General features: G+C 44.4%; 1 protein-coding gene across 1 annotated transcript; it reads right to left on the bottom strand.

Moving 5' to 3' along the window:
• Nucleotides 1-1,668: 1,668 nt before the first annotated feature.
• Nucleotides 1,669-9,673, bottom strand: LOC104270823 (low-density lipoprotein receptor class A domain-containing protein 3-like). Its single transcript, XM_009865293.1, has 3 exons — nucleotides 9,586-9,673; nucleotides 4,058-4,403; nucleotides 1,669-1,930 (listed from the first exon to the last, which is right to left on the bottom strand). The coding sequence occupies exons 1-3, from the start codon at nucleotides 9,671-9,673 to the stop codon at nucleotides 1,669-1,671; spliced, it is 696 nt and encodes a 231-aa protein (XP_009863595.1).
• Nucleotides 9,674-18,344: the final 8,671 nt, after the last annotated feature.

Genomic DNA, 18,344 nt, shown 5'->3' on the forward strand with positions numbered 1-18,344 from the left:
AGGCAAATAATATTTGGTTTGCACACACTCCGGTGTCTTAGAACACACATGGTGAAATGCAGTGCCCCTGGGAGGCTGCTGGGAGGGACACGTGCCATAGGAGTTACACAACAATTTAGTTTCCCTAATACAGCCTTAGGCAACTTTAAAATTAAAGAAAGATGTCTAACTCTTAATTAAACCACTGCAAACTCTTCAACAGTGTATTTTAAAGTCCAAAGTCAGCCAAGCCCGTCAGCATTATAAGGAAAAACTTCTTCACCGAAAGGGCTGTCAAGCACTGAACAGGCTGCCCAGGGCAGGGGTGGATTTTAAATCCCCCCTGGAGGGATTTAAAACACGTGTAGCTGAGGTGCTCGGGGAGGTGGGTCAGGCTGGCAGTGCTGGTTGGATTCAGTCATCTTAAAGGTCTTTTCCAACCTAAACAATTCTATGATTTCCATTAAACAGCAAAGTTTATTTAATGACACCGCTCATTATATGGAATCAAAAGGGTGGGAAATGTGCCAGACAGACAAATACAAATGATTTGTCAAGGCCAGTTTCCCTTTGGACAGGAGGAAGACACTGTGCTGTTTCAGTGCACTGAACACGAGCACAGGGCTGCAGTGGCATTTATATTCTTCTTAAAAACCTTCCCTCTAGCTGCTCCCATTACCTTTGCCTCCAAGATGCTTTCACAGGGCTGACTCAGCACTGCCCTGAACCACACCTTCGGAGACCATTCCAAGAGTCAGGACAAAACAGCCCCAACTAATTCAGTTTTTCTGCAGAAGCTAGAATTTCAACCAAATGAAACAGTTTGGACTTTTGTTGTTGTTGTTTTGTTTTTTTCTTTCGCTGTTTGGCTGTGTTTTGGGTTTGTTTTTATTTTTTTTAAGAAGGAACACACCGGGTAATGCTGGTTTTGTCCCGCTTGAAAAGTAGTCTTGCACTGGTTCGTTGAGATGCTTCAGTGCCTCTGTGCTCAGCCTTGAAGCCTGGCAGATAAGCCAACCTTTGTGGCGTTCCTGAGAAAACCCACGCACGTTTAGCCTAGGCATTAGCATCTGGGGAAGAAAAAACCACCCCAAACAGTTGTTGCATCCTCACAAGCCTAATGTTTGAAAATTGCATTCACAGTGAGAATGTTCCAGGCCATGAAGAGAAGGGTCAAGCAGGACATTTTCTGCCATTTGAGCACTGCCAGGGGGCTACTACTGGGCACCTCCCAGCAGAACGACTGCCTCTCACGTGCTTCAGTGACCACCAGGTGACACCGGAAAGAGCTCACATGGTGACAGGACGGGAGACAGTCTGAAAACAAGAGACCTCCTGGTGTAGTGTGCTACATCTGTATATATTACACAGGCACGTATATACATCCACATACAGCAAACAGTCCAACAAACACATCGCATCAGCTCTTTGGTGCAGCACCGGTGTTTCTCTTACTAGTCTGAACCAGAACCTGCTCGCAGAAATATTGTGGAGAGCGGGTGTGACTCTGGGTTTAGCTCTCGCTGCTGTCTTTGCGGAGCCCAAAGCATTGAATTCAAATATTAACTTTGAGTGAATTCAAATCCAGTCGTCACCCAGGCACACATCCCCCCGAAACCTCTTGGCCACAGCAGATGAACCCATATAGACTGGGAAAAATAAACGCCTTCATCCCAAGCCCTGGAGCAGTTATGCTTCTCCTTCTGCAGCGTGGCTGAGCAGAGAATCGCTCTGAGCTGCTGTCCTCTCGAGGAGAGTCCTGTGGCCATCCATGCTTTCGTGGATGTCTCTTGTCCAACTGCCCGCCATGCCCAGAGGGCTTCCCGCCGCGGGGGTGGCGGTGCTCACCACGCTGCCCGTCCGAGATCGGTAAGGAGGGAGATCTGGCTGATGAGGGGATTCAGATTCCGAACAATAAGGCGGCGGAGGAAGGTCAAACCAAGGCGGTCTGCTGCAAGACACACGACACAGAAAGAGCTTACTGAAAACTGTCGTATGCAAGAAAGCACGTCATTTTCCAACTATGAAAAAACCCCACAGTGTTTCTTAGCTCTTCCATGACAACACCCACCAGGAGACCTCAAACAGAGCTGACATTATTTAGGTCACTCCAAAACTTCCACACCACCCCTGGGCACGCAGGTTTCTGGGCAAGACGCATCATACTCTGCTCTCATGAGATCCCACCCGCAGTTCTGTGCTCAGCTTTGGGACCCCCCACATAAGAAGGACATGCTGAAGCAGGTCCAGAAGAGCTCTGCAAAGATGTTTAGGGTGCTGGAGCACCTGCCCTGCGAGGACAGGCTGAGAGGGCTGGGGATGGTCAGCCTGGAGAAGAGAAGGCTCCAGGGAGACCTTAGAGAAGCCTCCCAGTACTTAAACGGGGCTACAGGGAAGCGGAGGAGGGACTCTATCAGGGAGTGTAGGGGCAATGGTTCCAGACTGAAATATGGTAGATTTAGATGAGATACGAGGAAGAAATTCTTTGTTGTGATGACGGTGAGACCCTGGCACAGGTTGCCCAGAGAAGCTGTGGCAGCCCCTCCCTGGCAGTGCCCAAAGCCAGGTTGGACAAGTCTTAGAGCAACCTGGGCTGGTGGGAGGTGTCCCCGCCCAGGGAAGGGGGTTGGAATGAGGTGATCTTTGAGTTCCCTCCAGCCCAGACCATTCTAAGATTCTCTGGCTAATTACACCCTGCTTTAACACTCTACACTGCTATTTTCACAGATAAGCACTACCAGCAAATCTTGGCTCACCCTCCAAGACAGCTGCAAGAGGTGAGAATTGTTCCTGTGTAACATTTACAGGACCCGAGGAAAGCAGTGGATTTGCACCTACAGATAATGACGTGAAACACAAGAAAGCTCCAGGGAAACCTCCATTAAGTGACAGAGATTATGGCTTACAGTCTGCAAGTAAATAATGAACTGAATTCTCCACATAACAAACCACTCTTGCTGTCATGATATCACATGCAGAGCAACTGCTAAGGAGACACAGGCACGATGAATACTGGATTCAGGAAAACTGGTTTTTTGGTTCTGATAGTAAACAAGTAAAGGGACTGCAGGGTTTAGCAGATAGGTAACAGTTCCTGGGAGCAATTATCTCTGAAGTTCTGATGGTTTGTATTGGCCCAGGTGAGAAGCGATTGCAGTCTGGACAGCTGCTCATTTAGTTGCCCTTACTAACGAGAAGATATCATTATTACGAGTGTCAATATTAAGACAAGGGAGCTGCTGCCAAATGCAGCAGAGAATAGGAATGTAAATGATTACGCTATCATTCTTAGATCCCAGAGTTCTTGCTAAAAAATACCGACAGGGTGACAGCGAACAACCTGGATCAAAGTTCACACCACACCCTTTTTATGTGCAGAGGATGTCGCTCCAGGAGTTTTGTTTGGAAAGACTTTACAGACAGAGGTTAAAAGAAAGGTTAATTATCTACAAATAAACCCAGTGTCATAACTACAAAAACATCATAACCCGAACCACACCCACAAAACTTCAAAGCACTTTCAGCCATGTAAAATGAGAACAGCTTTTTCCATTTCAGAGCCCCGCTCTTTTCTTCTGTTGGCAGAGGGAATATACAATTTCCTCATGCAAGAAATGAAGCCCTCTCACCTTTACATGCTTATTACCTACGACATGGGTAACTGTTTATTTTTTTTTAATAGCATGACCTATTGTTTTTTTGAACAGCATGGCCTACTGATTCTTTTAAACAGCATGACGTACAACAGAGTTGCTTTTTTGGCAAAACTCCAAATCCAGTTTTCCTGTTTTGATTCCAGGCTGGCACGGGGAATCACTACTAGACAAGTGATACCCTTTCTTTGCATTCTCCTGCTATCCTCAAAACCTCTACTGCCAAGGAGAGCACGACTTAAGTTCCCTTTAAACAATAATTAATACAGCAATAGGACCTGAGGACTGTGAGTTCTGCACAGGCAGCAAGAGCTCAAAACCTGGCCCTACGCATGCGACAGAACCGTCAAAAGCAGTAATAAGGATAAGCAGGGAGCAGAAGCACGGATTAACAGCTACGCTTTGGTGGGCCCAGCCGCACGTACCTCTGGTCGAGCACGGCCTCCGAGTAGGAGGGCGGGGAGTCCACGTCCGCCGCCCGGTGGTAGGGCTGGCTGGGCACGTACTGGATGCCGTTGTTGACGTTGTAGGTGACGCTGCAGTGGTGCGGGTGGTCGAGGACAACCAGGCGAGACAGCAGGACGGGGTGCTGCAGTCGGTGCACCGGCAGCGCCATCAGGTTGTTGCGTTTCCGCTGGTGGTGCAGGACCAAGGCGAGGAAGGCCACCACGAGGACGAAGATGATGGAGCTGCCGATGATGGCGTAGGTGATGCTAGGGTAGTAAAGCAGCTGGTTTTCCGAGGTCACGTAGTCCTGGCCGCTGCCTGCCTCTGCGAGACAAACGGGAAATGGAGCCTTGGGTTTCTTTCGATAGAAAACCGCTCTCAACCCAGGCCGTGATTTCCGCTAACGCGCGAGCTTGCCTTGTCTCTTTGGATTGCAGAACATCAGCTTATTACAAGCACGTGCCTGCAAATCGGAGACGGGCTGACTACCACCCAGTCCGTCCTCACCCACAGCAAGTGCCAGCAGATAAACCGCTAAGGAGAGACAAACTGAGAAGGAGGAAAATACACCCTGTAGCAGGAAGCTTGGGTGCTACCCTAGGAGTATCTCCCCTACCCCTACCTATCGGTCTTCACGTTTTGCTTCCGAGACACCCAGTTTTGGGGCATAAGCACAGAACCTCAGCCATACCTAGCAAAGCACACCAGGATCAGAGATGGGAGAGGTCTGATCTTTACTCTTAATGGTAACTCGCAGCACAGTCAAAGTTTGCACGGAGTTTAACGAAAAAGGCAGCAACTACATCCTGTGCTCCCCATGTCTAACAGTCCAAAGTACATAGGGGAGAAAACAGAGATAGCTGCTCAGTAAAGGGTGGTTATTTGGATGTTTGTGACCAGAAGACCTCCTGCTGGAAAAAATTCAAAAGATGAAAGGGACTTGGAACAGCAGAAACAGCAATTTAAGCCTGATAGACAAGATACCACTAAGAGATGTGAAAGTCTAAAAGCAAAGAGGGCAGTGAAAGCGTGAAGAGTAACAAAAACAAACAAAACCCAATATAAACCACAAAACCAAAGAAAAAAACAGGTTAGAATAGAACACGATGAGGAAAAGAAAAACATGAGCTGAGATCATGGAAGTTCACACAGGTGAGCTTCAATTTGAGGTGGAAATGGTGAAGGGAATGGCTGGAAATAGTAAATGAATGGCAGGGAGCAGGAGCAGAAGCATGACCCTGAAAAGCAGTATTAGAGGGATGAAGAGAAGAGACAAAAAGACCGGATCAGAAGAGCTACTTCAGATAGCATATCGTGTATCTTTTATTTGCAGGAGGCACTGAGGAATCAGCAAAGTTACCAAGAATTGTAAGAGAAGTTACAGCTGGATTTGTTCAGTCGCGATACAGAAGGAATTCCTGCCAGGGCTCTGGGCCCAGAGAAGCAGAAAAGGTGATGGAGCGATGACTTTGCAGGGCATCCGAGTGGCAGCTCACCTGCACGCACATCTTAAGAGAAAACACAGTAAAAGAGAAAGGAGGGCAGAGGCACCGAGAAGCAAACGGCCCAAAGGCCACACCGCTCCGGCACCACAGAACCTCGCTCCTCCAACCCAGTCTCAGCCCCCTGCTCACAAGGTCCCACAGCCTTTCAGCACTGTTTTCTTTTTTGGGGGAGAATCTCTATTTCTGGGCAAGCTTTAACTCCTGATAGCCTCAAAAAGGAAAACGCTATTCTGATACAAAGCATTCACCTCCTACCTCAAGAAAAACGAGAGGCTGAGAGAAAAAACACAGAAAACAAACCCAATCCCTCGACCTCCCAAATCCGCACAACTACAAATGCTTCATCTCCTACTGCAGAACGCTGGGACAGTAAATCTGAACATGCAATTCTCCTTTCTTTCATCTATCAACTCAAACCACGTTTTGGTCACTCAGAATTGGAACTGAGCCACTTACAAATGTCTCTAGCAACAAAATCACGAAATATAAACCTCCTGTGAGCCGCATAACAAAAGAGCTTTCCTCAAGCACCCACTTGTTGTGCATCTAGATGACTCTGGGCATTTCTCTCAATGTTTGATTTTGGTACTTCCACAGCTAAACACCAAAGCGCATCTTTTGGCATCACTAAAAATAACTTACGCACTAGTTAGGTAAGACAATACGACATAGAATGGCTAACCCTTCCAACGTTTCCATTTTAAATCACAGATATTTTAGTAAGGAGGGATGAGATAGGAATGAAAGACTGCACCAAAACTGAAAGAACTTGATTATTGGTGCTGCTAAAAAACTACCCCTCTTAAATAGCTCTGTTTTACTGGTGATGCCCCTACAAGCACAGCTCCGAGCTTTGCAGGCCAGCTGCAGGTCACACAGTTTTCTTAATCCCTAACGTCACACCTCAGTGAGGCTCCTTATGAAATTTATTTCCCCGTACAAGTGCTCCAGAGGGAAAGCAGAAATTGTTGTTACCAGTCAACACTAGGTCTCTGGATCACTCAGAGTGAACAAAGACTGCATGAAGAATGCAAACCAAAGCAGAAGAGAGGAAAGGAACCTACACGCATTAGTAATTTTAATTACAGCTCATCACACATTGCTGTGGCTTCTTTAATACACTCCCGAGAAGTGAATTCACGTCACATACCGCGGACAAGGGCCAGTGTAGAGAGTGTAGTGACAAGGAGATCTACACAAAAATCAACAAGTTTATTTGCAAGGAATGATCCACGGATTACAGTCACTATCTGCAATTCTTCTGTGCAAGGAAGGTAAATATACGATGACATCCCAGTAAAACACCACAAAACTTTTATTCAAGTTGCTCACCAGCTGCAGCGCTCTGGCATAAGGCTGAGAACAAGATGCCTTTGCAGACCTGATGAGACCTAATTAGTTACCATAGGATCATTATGCAGCAGCACAGTCCCTGCTCTTGGTACTCTCCATCTTATTAAAAGGGAAGAAAAATGAGAGAAGTGAATGATATATAAACTTCTTCAAACTTTTAAGGTTATTCATTCGTTTAGGATGGCACCTTTCTAGGTCCTGCATGAAAAGCTTCCATAAATCCAAACAGATTGTAGAATGTGATGGGTTGGAAAGGACCTCTGAACGTCACCCAGTCCAGCCCCCCTGCAGTGAGCAGAGGGCCCACCATGGCTCTGAAACGGAGTTCTGCCTAGAAGGATTCAGCTAGCATTGAAACAGTCTCCTTCCACCACCGTAACAACCTTCTTTTTGCTTTAGAGCTGCGTTTTCCGGGCCGAGGCGACATAATCTTAAGGACCATTAGCAAAACGCTCAAGTGAAGCCCAGTGGTATTTCACTTTCTGCGGTGCTGTAATTTCAAATAAGACAGATAAACCTGCTCTACTAACCTCCTTTTCCTAGCAAACCCTGCAAAAGACAAAAGTAAGGTTACCTGAGCCTACCAGCACTGCTTGGCTTGTGGCCCTGGGAAGCCAACAAACTGCCCTTAGTGGTCTTCCAAAATAATGCTCTGGCAAGAAAACTGCTCCGCCACAGCACCGCCAAAACAAAAGCAGCAGAGCTACGAGACAGTTTTGCAGACAAGACTTTTACACCAAGGTGTTGACTCGTCTTACTCCCCATCTCATTGTGTCTACACGAGTAACTTCTCCGTGGTAACACAGGTTTTTTGCAGATCCTGGTGAGTCTACAGAGGTTCGGAAGGGACCTGGCTGAGGTCGCCCCATGAACCTCTACCCACCTTGTGCACGCTGTAACAGGGAGAAAGGGAGATACAAGAACATCTGAAAAAAATCCAGTGTGGACGTGCACAACTACTTTAGAAAGAAAAAGCAGCGACTCTTTAGCTCTGCCTGAGTAACTTTCAGCCAATGTTTACCCAACACAAAAGTCATTAAACTGCACTTCTTGATAGCTCAGTCCTCTTCTCCCAGAAGAGGCAGGTATTACCAAGCCAGGCTCGAAAAATTCTGTCTGCTCTGCTATTAAATGCAAATTCACAAAAAAAAGGTGAGTTGCCAAGCTATCTGAGCTTGAATCCACGGAGTATTTATCCTTCCGTGCTTTTTTTTCCCCCCTCCTCCCTTAAGAAGATCTATGTTTTCTAATCACGCCACATATAAACAGTTTATCAATGCCACTTATGCCTATTAAACCTTATTATCTGGGAAACGCTGAGCTCGCAGGTTAGAGATTTTTGGAGTGTAAAAAGCTTTGCGAATAATTTAGGAAAAGACTGATAAAGGGAAACATAAACGGGCTGTGCTCAGAGGGCTGTCTTATTGACTGTGAACAAATTTGCTGTCTCAAAGTTTCTAAAAAGATCTGGGAGCAACTGCATTTAGTCTGCCAGACACAGGGACGAGGGGCTATTATTTTATCTTTCGCAATCCTCCGCTCAAGCTCGGCTTTTCACAGTTCATCAGAGAAAAAGCTTTTGAAATACATAATCCGAGCAGACATCTGTAGCCTTAATGAGCACGAGTCACGGTCCATCTCCAACAAAGACGCTACTGTAACAACACATTTAAATTCCAACTGGTTAAAGAGCAGAGCCGCAGCTTGAAAGGTTAAAGACGACAAAAATCAAATACAGACAGGGTAAGCCTCTGCACATTATTTACCTTTTGTGCTAAGAGCTCCTAGGGCGCCCAGTTAAGTCTCTCAAATTTCTCATCCACGACGATTTTATGTTCCAGTAGAACAAGTCGTACGTAGATTTTGTGCAACGGGCTTTCAGAGCATCCTTTATTCTGGTGACTCCCTTTCTAACCCAGTTATCTTTTTTTCCCTACTGCCCTTCTCCAAGCTACAAACAGGAGCCTGCCCAGACAGCACAGCACCTTGACTTCAGGGGCTTTCATGCTCAGTTACTGTTTGTTCTCCTTTCCAAGCAGCTTCCTACTTCCCTCAGAGACTCAAGACAAAGATTTCTTTTCGACTGCATGCACAGCATATTTCTGTCCTGCTTTGGTGTTCTCTGAGGCACAGAAGAGAGGTTTGTTAACAGAGGTGTTACATGTACTAAACAGACCTTACCCATGAGAACTGGCCAGAGTAATACAACACGGCTCCATCTTTGCTCACCAGGTCCTTGGTAAATGGGTGAGATTTCTGGGAAAGCAGCAGGATTAAACTCCAAGCTCCTTCCAGGTAAGTCTGCAACTGCTTCACATCCCTAATGCCCCCAGGACCAGAACCACAGCAGCCAGCACAGCCCTCGAGCTCAGAAGTCAGAGCAGGCTCTGCTCCCAGCTCTCGAAACTGCCCATCAGGTCATTTTTTCCACCTCTGCCTGGCTCCCTGCCCTGCCACCCCCACTTGAAAACCACATAACGATGTTCTTGCATTCTCAGGACATCCTCCCAAGACCTTCTATGCAGACAACAACCACATTTTACTCAAAAGCCAAAGGGTTTGAAATATTAATCACAAGTCTAAATACCACTGGGTGCTGAATCTTTGCCTGTTCTTTCGGATGACCGAAAAGACATTCATGACCCTACCTGCATAAACAGAATAGGACATCTCAATATGTAAAACTTGATATCCACCCATCTGTCCATTCGTCCGTCCATCCGTCCATCCATCCATCATTACTGCATTAGTGTAACACCTTGGAGCTCTAGTAATGAAAAGGGATTTTTTTGTATAATGTACTATACAGGCTCTGAGTAAGACAACTGCCATTGTCTCAAAGAATTTAAAGCAAAGGGTAAGACTAGGAACCAACGACAGCTGTAAGCCTATACAACTAGCAAGCAACACCCAGATAAACCTCAAGACACTCTGAGTCAGCAGAATTAGCAGCAGGCTCAGCGTGTCTCATTCAGCGCATCAGAATGAGTGTGCTACCCCTGCCTTCCTCCCCAGCCTGAAACTCCTCATCCTGACGACTTCCAAGAGCAGGGCTTTCAAGTCTTTGCAGCTGCTGAAAGAGCGGCTGAGTCATCAGCCTGAAGATCAGCCTCCCCTCTCACATGCCCTCCTTTTCTTCTTCTGCAGGGGTACGATAATTACTCCATGCACTTCACACACTGCAGATTAAATGTTTGGGGAGGGGGGGGGAAGAAAAAAAGGAAAACAGCAAACTGAGCAAATAAGTGGAGAACTGAGAAATACTTAGCAGTAGTCATGGCAACTAAAGTTCTAAAATTAACTTGGCAGCCATGTAAAAACCTGCAAAGCCAAAATCTGCCATCAAGCGTGGAAACAAAAGGTCCAAGCTTGGCAGCTGGATGGAGGCCAAGGAGGAAATTAAAGTGTTACTCAAACGCGATTCAGGATCATGCCGACATTGATCTAAGCACCCTCTTCCTGGACACGGGATAGTTCAGAAGGCTAGTGGTATAATTTGAATAATTCACAGCCAGTACAGAAACTACATCCCAAAGCAGGGGCAGAACATAAAAAGGATGAACTTGGTCCTAATAACATCCTCTTCTCTAAACAGAGCGGGTTCAGTTACTGCTGTTTGTCACCTCTTTCTCCTTTGAAAACGGAGGGTCACCATCAAGAAGACTGCCAAGAAGTTAGTTACTACGCATTTTTCACAACATTTTATGGCAGGAAGATGCCACTCAGCAAGAGCCTGATGCACTGAAATCTCTAGGGGCTTCTACCACTATGGTCTTCTTCCCAGTCACTAAACCCAACTTGTCCTGCAGAACGAAAATCTCAAACAGCAGCACCACTAGAAGTCTCTCTGGCGGTCTAAGCTTAGAAAATAAAGCAAAAAAGAAAAACTGTCGTCTTCATAGCATGAATGTGATCTCATGAAGAACTATGACAACCAGCAGCATTCCAGGCTCTAACCCCAGCGCAAATATGGTGCCTAAGCTGGAGGTCACAGCCACTGACCCTGTACCAGTGCCTGCTCTTTCCCCCTAATGTCCCAAGGGATATCCCCATCTCCCCTCACTCAAGTCACCAGCAGTGCTCCCCAGCTGCGGGCAAAGCCCACGTTTTGGGTCTCTGGTTGCTGCGTAATCCGTGGGGTACAATTAACGAGTAGTATTGTACAGCCTTGGAAGTTCAAAAAAAAGAATGTTTTAATGGGAAGTTAACAAAACTGCGAAATTCAACCACCAGACCCAAGCGCACTCACAGTTACTCTCCAGCATCAGCTTTATCTTTGCGCCTTTAACTAATGGCAGAATAAGCGTATTTTCTACCAAAGAGCCTTGGCAACACTGGCAAATTTATGTGGCAAGTGCACCGTTCTGTCTCCGGCAAAGGTCAGCTGGAATAACGGAGCTCTGAGGTAGGTATCGCTCTGTGCCAGTGCAGAAGCAGGCTCTGCCGTGATGGATTCTGAAAGGTCTTAAGCCGTTTCATGTCCAAAGTATGAAGGAAAGTAGATGCGTCAAAGGTCATGGGTGGCTTTGCCTTTCCTCTTCCAGCCTCGCCCTTAGAGTTTAGAATCACATTTTCCATCACTTGCTCCACTAACACTCCTTGGAATCATTTGAATACCTAGGAGGAAAAAAACCCCACAACTCAACCCAAAAAGTAAACTACTTAAAAATCAGCGGATGGAATCTTGTGTTTTTATCGTCTCTCAGGCCCGGAACTAAACCACACCACGTCGCAGAGCTGTTCCCAACTGAGCTGGGGTGATCTACGCGCCCTCAAAGGAGGCTGTTATTCCAATAGACTGTCTGGAAAAAGCTGAATGTGGGACGCTGTACAGGATGGGCAGATGAATCGCATTTTTACAGCGTTTATTCCGGAGGTTGGGAAGAAGCAGCACATGCTGTTCAGCTAGAATGTGCACATTAACTTGTTCCCGGATGCCGCATTAGTGGTACGGACAGCTGGTGCACAAGGGGGATAATAAGGCTTGAAGAGATGCAGTGCAGGGTTTATGGAGCCTGCAGAGTCAGCTGAAATGCTGCTTAAGTGTGATTTAGATATACTGTAAAGTAAGTTTTTAATCAGCTTTTAAATTTAGTCTAATCATTCAAGGACTGTATTTAATGGCTTGGCTTTTTTGAAAAAGTGTTAGTACAAAGTTCATGTCCTTTCTTTATAGATACGTACATACATATATATATATATAAAACTATTATCTCCAATTTATTTCTAGAATTGTGAAGAGGAAGAGATGCTGTCAGATATACAGTCCACATAGTTCCACTCATTCAAGACAGTGTCACAAGAATTTAGAAACTATTAGCCCGTTGTGAAGTCCATTGGGAAAAAAAAAAAAAAAAGAAACCCCACAGAAAGCAGAGAGAGATGAGACCTGCTAGGTCAGCTATTCCCTTTCCTAGGGTCACATTTCACATCATCCTGACTTTGCATTACAATTGCTTGACACTGAATGTTTAAAGGTGGCCTATAAGAAAGATGGGGACAATGTTTTTAGCAGGGCCTGTTGCAACTGGGCAAGGGGTGATGGTTTGAAGCTAAAAGAGGGCTAGATACAAGGAAGAAATTTTTTACTATGAGGGTGGTGAAACACTGGCGCAGGTTGCCCAAAGAGGTGGTAGATGCTCCATCCCCGGAAATATTCAAAGCCAGGTTGGACAAGGCTCTGAGCAACCTGATTATTTCCTGCTCACTGTAGGAAATGATATTTAAAAAAAAAAAGAAATAAGTGAAACAAAAAGGAAAAAAAGCTGCAGCTGAACGCTAGTGTACACAAACTGGACACCTGCAAGCATGGGGACAGCAATAACACCAGGCAGAAGATAAACATGTGCTTTTCATCCTCCGCTAAAAATTTCAGGGGACTGAAAACAAGAAGTGGGAAGGAACCACTGAAAGGCTGGTGGATCATTAGAAAGCTTCCCAAGGGGGCCCAAAGGGTTCTGCTCTGAACCCGATGTTATTTGATAACTACCTGAATGACACAATAGGGAGAACGTGCTTATTCAGTTTGCTGTTAGGCAACACAAACACCCTGCCAGACAAGATTAAAATTCAAAGTGACCGGAAGACATCAGAGATGGTCAGGGTGACATGCAGTCAGGTGTCAGCAGAGAATAGGGTGTTACCTGGCAGTAAAAAACGCAACCCCAACAGTACCTAGCCCTAGCAAGGTGCCAGATGAAATTCAGCTTGGGGCATCACACTTAAAAAAACCCCCAAAATACAAAACAGCAATGATGACTCAGAGCTTGGTGGATCACAGCATGGACTATCAGATGTCCGTAAGGTACTAGGTGCCAACAAAGAATTTTTCTGAAGAATATCAAAAATCCTACACATCGTAAGCAACTACGAGCCAGGCTGAATCTGAACCACTTACCCACAAAGGCAAAAAACAACAAAACCTCTACCCCCGCCAATCAAATAACTGAAAACGCCCCATTAAACCCCAAATTTGCGTTATTTCTCTGAGTGAGTTGAAAAGCTTGCATCAGTTTCACCAAGAGATTGTCTTCAGACAAACAGAAAGAAGACTGAAAGCACCTTCTAGCAATGAGGATGGACCTTCTCTTTTGAGGAATTCTACCTCACCATCCTATTGCCAAGTTCACCAGAAGTTCACACTCCATTGACAAATCTATAAATTCTACAAGCCTTAGGAGCTAACCTCGCATTCATAAAGGCAAAAGGAGCCCACGTGCTCCCTTCATGTGCAGAGGAAACCTGGAGAGCTTTCCTCTGTGGATGGACTCAGCGTAACATTTCAGACAGTAAATCAAGATATTATAGTACCTGGGACTTTATCCAGAACCGTCATTCCTCATTTTGAAATACGCATTCTAAAAATTTTGGTCTCACTTCAGCAAGTTTTCGTATAAATAAATTAAGCAAAAAAAGAATAAAAAAAAATCTTTAATTACAGAACGAGGAAAATTGCTGCACTCGATGAAAGGTTGTTTATTCAGCACTGACAAACGCGGTCTAATGAATGTCAGGATGCCAGATTTGATTCTCCCTAAAGATGCAGGCTTGCTTTTTGTTTCCACAGAGACTGTGACAACATTTATTCTCCCTTTGACCCTGGCTGACTTGCTGAACGAGTCATAGTGAATTGTGCAATTCTTGATACAAGAAAGAAAAAAAATTATATTTTAAAGCTGGTATTAAGAGGCAAGAATAATAATTATTAATCACTGTGTCAAGATAATTACTGTACGCAAGGACAAACGAAGAGATTTTTGGGAGCATACTTACAGTTCACACTCTGCGTGGAAAGACTGGAGGCAAATAATAATGATTAGCACAGCTAAGCAGAGTTTAAAAGGCACTGAATTAGCTAATGTGTCACACGAAAATGAACCTTTATTGACAGAATCTTGGTCTAATGCATAGCGGTGGTAAAGAAGGTTAATAGAAAACTGGCTTATCGCGGGCAAAGGATATTAAACATATTGTTGCCTGAGTCTAGAAAACCCCAGTGAAACCACGTTTGAACGCTGGCGTCCCATTTTGGCCAGCTTATTTGAAGACAGACAGAATTAGGTTGGTGAGAGCACAGCATGAGAAACAAAGATGATGAATGGGGAAAGAGGGCTTAAATATCAAGAGAGAGAGAGGAAAAAAAAGTAGGATTTATTCAGTCTTGAGAAAAGATGATTAAGAGGAGGCACGACTGAAGTACTTATTATAGCCACGGGTTATAAAAATTAAGCTCAGTGGCTCATTTTTAAATTGCTGGGCAGACCAGAACTAAAGGTGACAAGGGTAAAAGGAAACAGATGCAGGACAAATGTGATGATACACTTCAGGGAAAGAAGAGAAAACAGGTGAAATGATGGTTCCTGACTATATTTGAACAAAACCTGGGTGACCATATGGAATCTGTGCTGAGGAATAACCACATCATGTGGGAAAAGCTTCTAGGGAGCATCTTTTCTAATAGTTCAGATGTTTACACACACACACGAGAGTCTGCAGCAATTTTAAAAATCCTTGTTAAAACAAAAAAAGGTTTAAGAATTTACCTAATTCCGAACACAAGGATGCAAATATTCACTTCTGCTCTTTTACAGCACAGACGCAAAGAAGTAACTCCGCTATTTCTTGCACAGTACTCTCCCTTCAACTATTTACAAACAGATCATAGAAACGTTACAGTAATCCAACGAGATGGGTAAACATACTCCCTACCTAAAAAGCAAAGCGTAAATAAAACGATTCACCTAATGATTTGATAAAACGATTCACCTTAAAAATTGTCAGCTGGGATTCAAAACTTCCAAATGCTTCCACCAGCCATTGCCACCCTCCTCCATATATATGCTTGAATGGACTATTTACCTTTATTATCACAGAGGAGGCTGCTCCATTGCTTTAACTCTTCGGCTCCTCTTAATCGTCCTCGAGGGACCCAGCACTGCCCCTCCAGCACGCGGTGGCGTTTTAACATCTACAGTGTCCACACGCATTCAAGACAGAGATTGGTTTCCCGTGCCTACCTATCAGCTTAAAAAAACTCGACTAAACGCAAAGTAGGAAAGAAAATATAAAAAAACCCCAAACCAACAACAAAATCACACTGGATTCTAGACTAAGCGGAACATACGGAATATCTAGAAAATAGTGAATAAAAATCCCAAATCAGTCACATAGACACTTCTCACAACTCCTTCCTCCCTTTGCAAACCATTTTTCTTTAATTTCTCAGGTAATTTCTGTTTCTGTAGATAAGGACCCCACAAAAAAGGCCTTCGGAAGCCCAGGGTCTGACTCAGATCCTAAAATCTCGGCATCCAGCAGGCACATTTGCCTCATGCTACTGAAGATCAGGTGGCTTTTTTTTTTTTTTGAAGACCAGGCATTTTAAATCCTCAAAAAATAGGAGGTGCAATTTGCTTTCATCGTGCTTTTCACAAAAGTTTCAAGAGCTGGAGAAGCTGAACACGGCGGTTACCTATGGGTTACCCCACGACAAGACAGATGACCCGGGTGGACTCAACATAGGAAAAACATCTTAAAAAGCCATTTTCACACTCGGTTGTACCCACCCTGCATCAGGAGTTTCACAGCAGTTTTGAAGGGATTAAAAAAAAAAGACCTGCCTCCATAACTAAGCCAGCTAAAAGTTTAATTAAATACAATTGCTCGCTGTGCTTCCCTTCCCCAAATGGCTTCATGCATATTCATCACTGTAATTACGGCAGTAAAAACCTCCACAACTAATTACGCCACGCTCCTCACCCTCTATACGCCTGGAATTTTTTACGTAATTACTACCGAAATTAATTGCAAGTTAGTTAATTTTGCACTTTGTCCTTTCAAGCTTAATTGAAAATTAAAATTTTTCAAGCCAAGTCATTCTTGTAAGCACGGTGCTTTTACCTCAGATGGTGTCATCCACCAGAACGTTCTTTTAATTGCTTTTAGTAATGTGCCACAGAGTACCAGTAATGTAGCACAGAAGAGCACTGTCAATTTTGTTCTATAAAATAGGGAGTGTTGCCTTAATACGCATTTACTGTACGCTTGTTAGCTGTGCGCTCTTCAAAGAGCATCCAACCTGCGGGACGCCAGCCCGACACCCCCCTGAGACACGGGACACTTGGCTTAGATCAAGCTCAAACCCGGCATTTTCTCTGACAGGGGTTCAAACATTACGTCTAACGTTTTCAAGGGTGACTAATGATTGCAGATGGCCAGTTCTCCAATGGGTTTTTTGGGGAAGAAAAAAAAAGAAGTAACAAACATTTCTTCCCTTGAGAGATTGGGGAAGAGAAAGAAGCAAATGGGAAAGCAAAATTTTGACTTGGTCTAGAAAAATAATTGACCAAAATTTTTTGACGTAGCGTAGAAAAAATAATTGTCCAGGAGTTCACGTGGCAAACTTTTAAATCAACAGGTCAAGGTATGGCAAAGCTATAAGCAAGCATTTAATAAGGACTCATTGTCCAATTGTACATGTAATATTTTATTGATTTGGGACGTGCCTTTTATGAATGACACTGTCCAGTGTAAAATCTTGCTATCGACTAAAAAAACTTCTAAATTCCATGCTGTGACAGCAGATCCAAAATACAGAAGCCCTGGATGGGGGGCCACAGCAATTTCCAGAATGCAACTGGTACTCGGATAGGACCAGTAGCATGTCTCCGCACAACAGATGACACTCCAGAGGCTCACACCGCAGAGTCACCTATTATTTTCATTTAAATCCCTGTCCTTAGTACCTTATAATAATGGTAACAGTCGCTTTTTGGCCCACTCAAATAATTCATTACCGTCTAAACCAAACCAACAGTCAACTCACCTGTATTTCAGACAGCTTTTCTAGCTCAACTCCAAAGCTTCAATCTTGCTCGGTTTAACCAAATTTAATTTTTTCTTCACCTGCCAAGCAATCTTGCAAATGTCTCATCAGGTAGTAGGTTTCAGGAAGGACAATGGAAGTTTACAAACAGAACACTCCTTCCTTACTCCTCCACAGTCTCTATAAGCCATTTACTTACCTCAATAGTACATTTTCTTTCACAATCTTTCAAGGCTTCATGACAAGAACCAGAGAGTGAGCTGCGACAGCACGAGGTGTTTGGTTAAGAACATTTTAGACTTGTTTACAGAGAGTTTTGCAATTTTGTGTGATTACTTAAGCCCGTCCCCTGTGTGGGAAACTGCTTATTAGTGACAAGAGTGTTGAAGGCTTGAACAATCCAGAGCTGCAGGACGGGGCACAGGGTTGAAGCTGTCTTGGACCACATCTACAGGAGGTGACCGAAAGGGACTTCATCACGTTGGGGGGAGGTGTACATCATCATCATCACCCGAGCAGCTGTTTTTGAAAGGAAGGTGGAAACTTAACAGCCGAGAGGAATTCCTCATTTCAAAACTCCTGAGTGAAGAGCTGAGAGCGAGTTCCCAGGGTGGATGGGGAGTAATTAAAAAGAAAAAGCATTGAAAGTCAAGAGCTCAAGAATACCAGAAATGCACTTTCAGTAAGTGTCGTAAAGACTTACAATTAGCGATCCCTTACCCGTAAAGCAAACGAACGCGGTGTTTGCTCTGTCTCAGCAGTCCAAGAGCTGTTGAACCTGTGAGCCACGCGTGTGTTACTAACCAGGAGGTTCTGAACAAACCAGCCTGGCACTGGCAGAAAGCAATGATCTCCGTTTTACGGATAATTTGCAATTCAATAGGGGAAAAAAAAAATCCCTATTTGTTTACTATGTCCAATTTAAATAGGGAAGCAAAAAGTAAATTCGGCTGCATACTTTCACAGGCTGATGATCGTTAAATGCTTGTAATCACACAAAATTGCAAAGCTCTTTGTAAACAAGTCTAAAGTTTTCTTAACCAAATCATTAATATTTTTGTCATTCTGCTAATGGCTAGCGAC

The sequence above is a fragment of the Apaloderma vittatum genome, unplaced genomic scaffold (assembly GCF_000703405.1).
Source record: "Apaloderma vittatum isolate BGI_N311 unplaced genomic scaffold, ASM70340v1 scaffold7382, whole genome shotgun sequence".
In the NCBI taxonomy this organism is placed as follows: Eukaryota; Metazoa; Chordata; class Aves; order Trogoniformes; family Trogonidae; genus Apaloderma; species Apaloderma vittatum.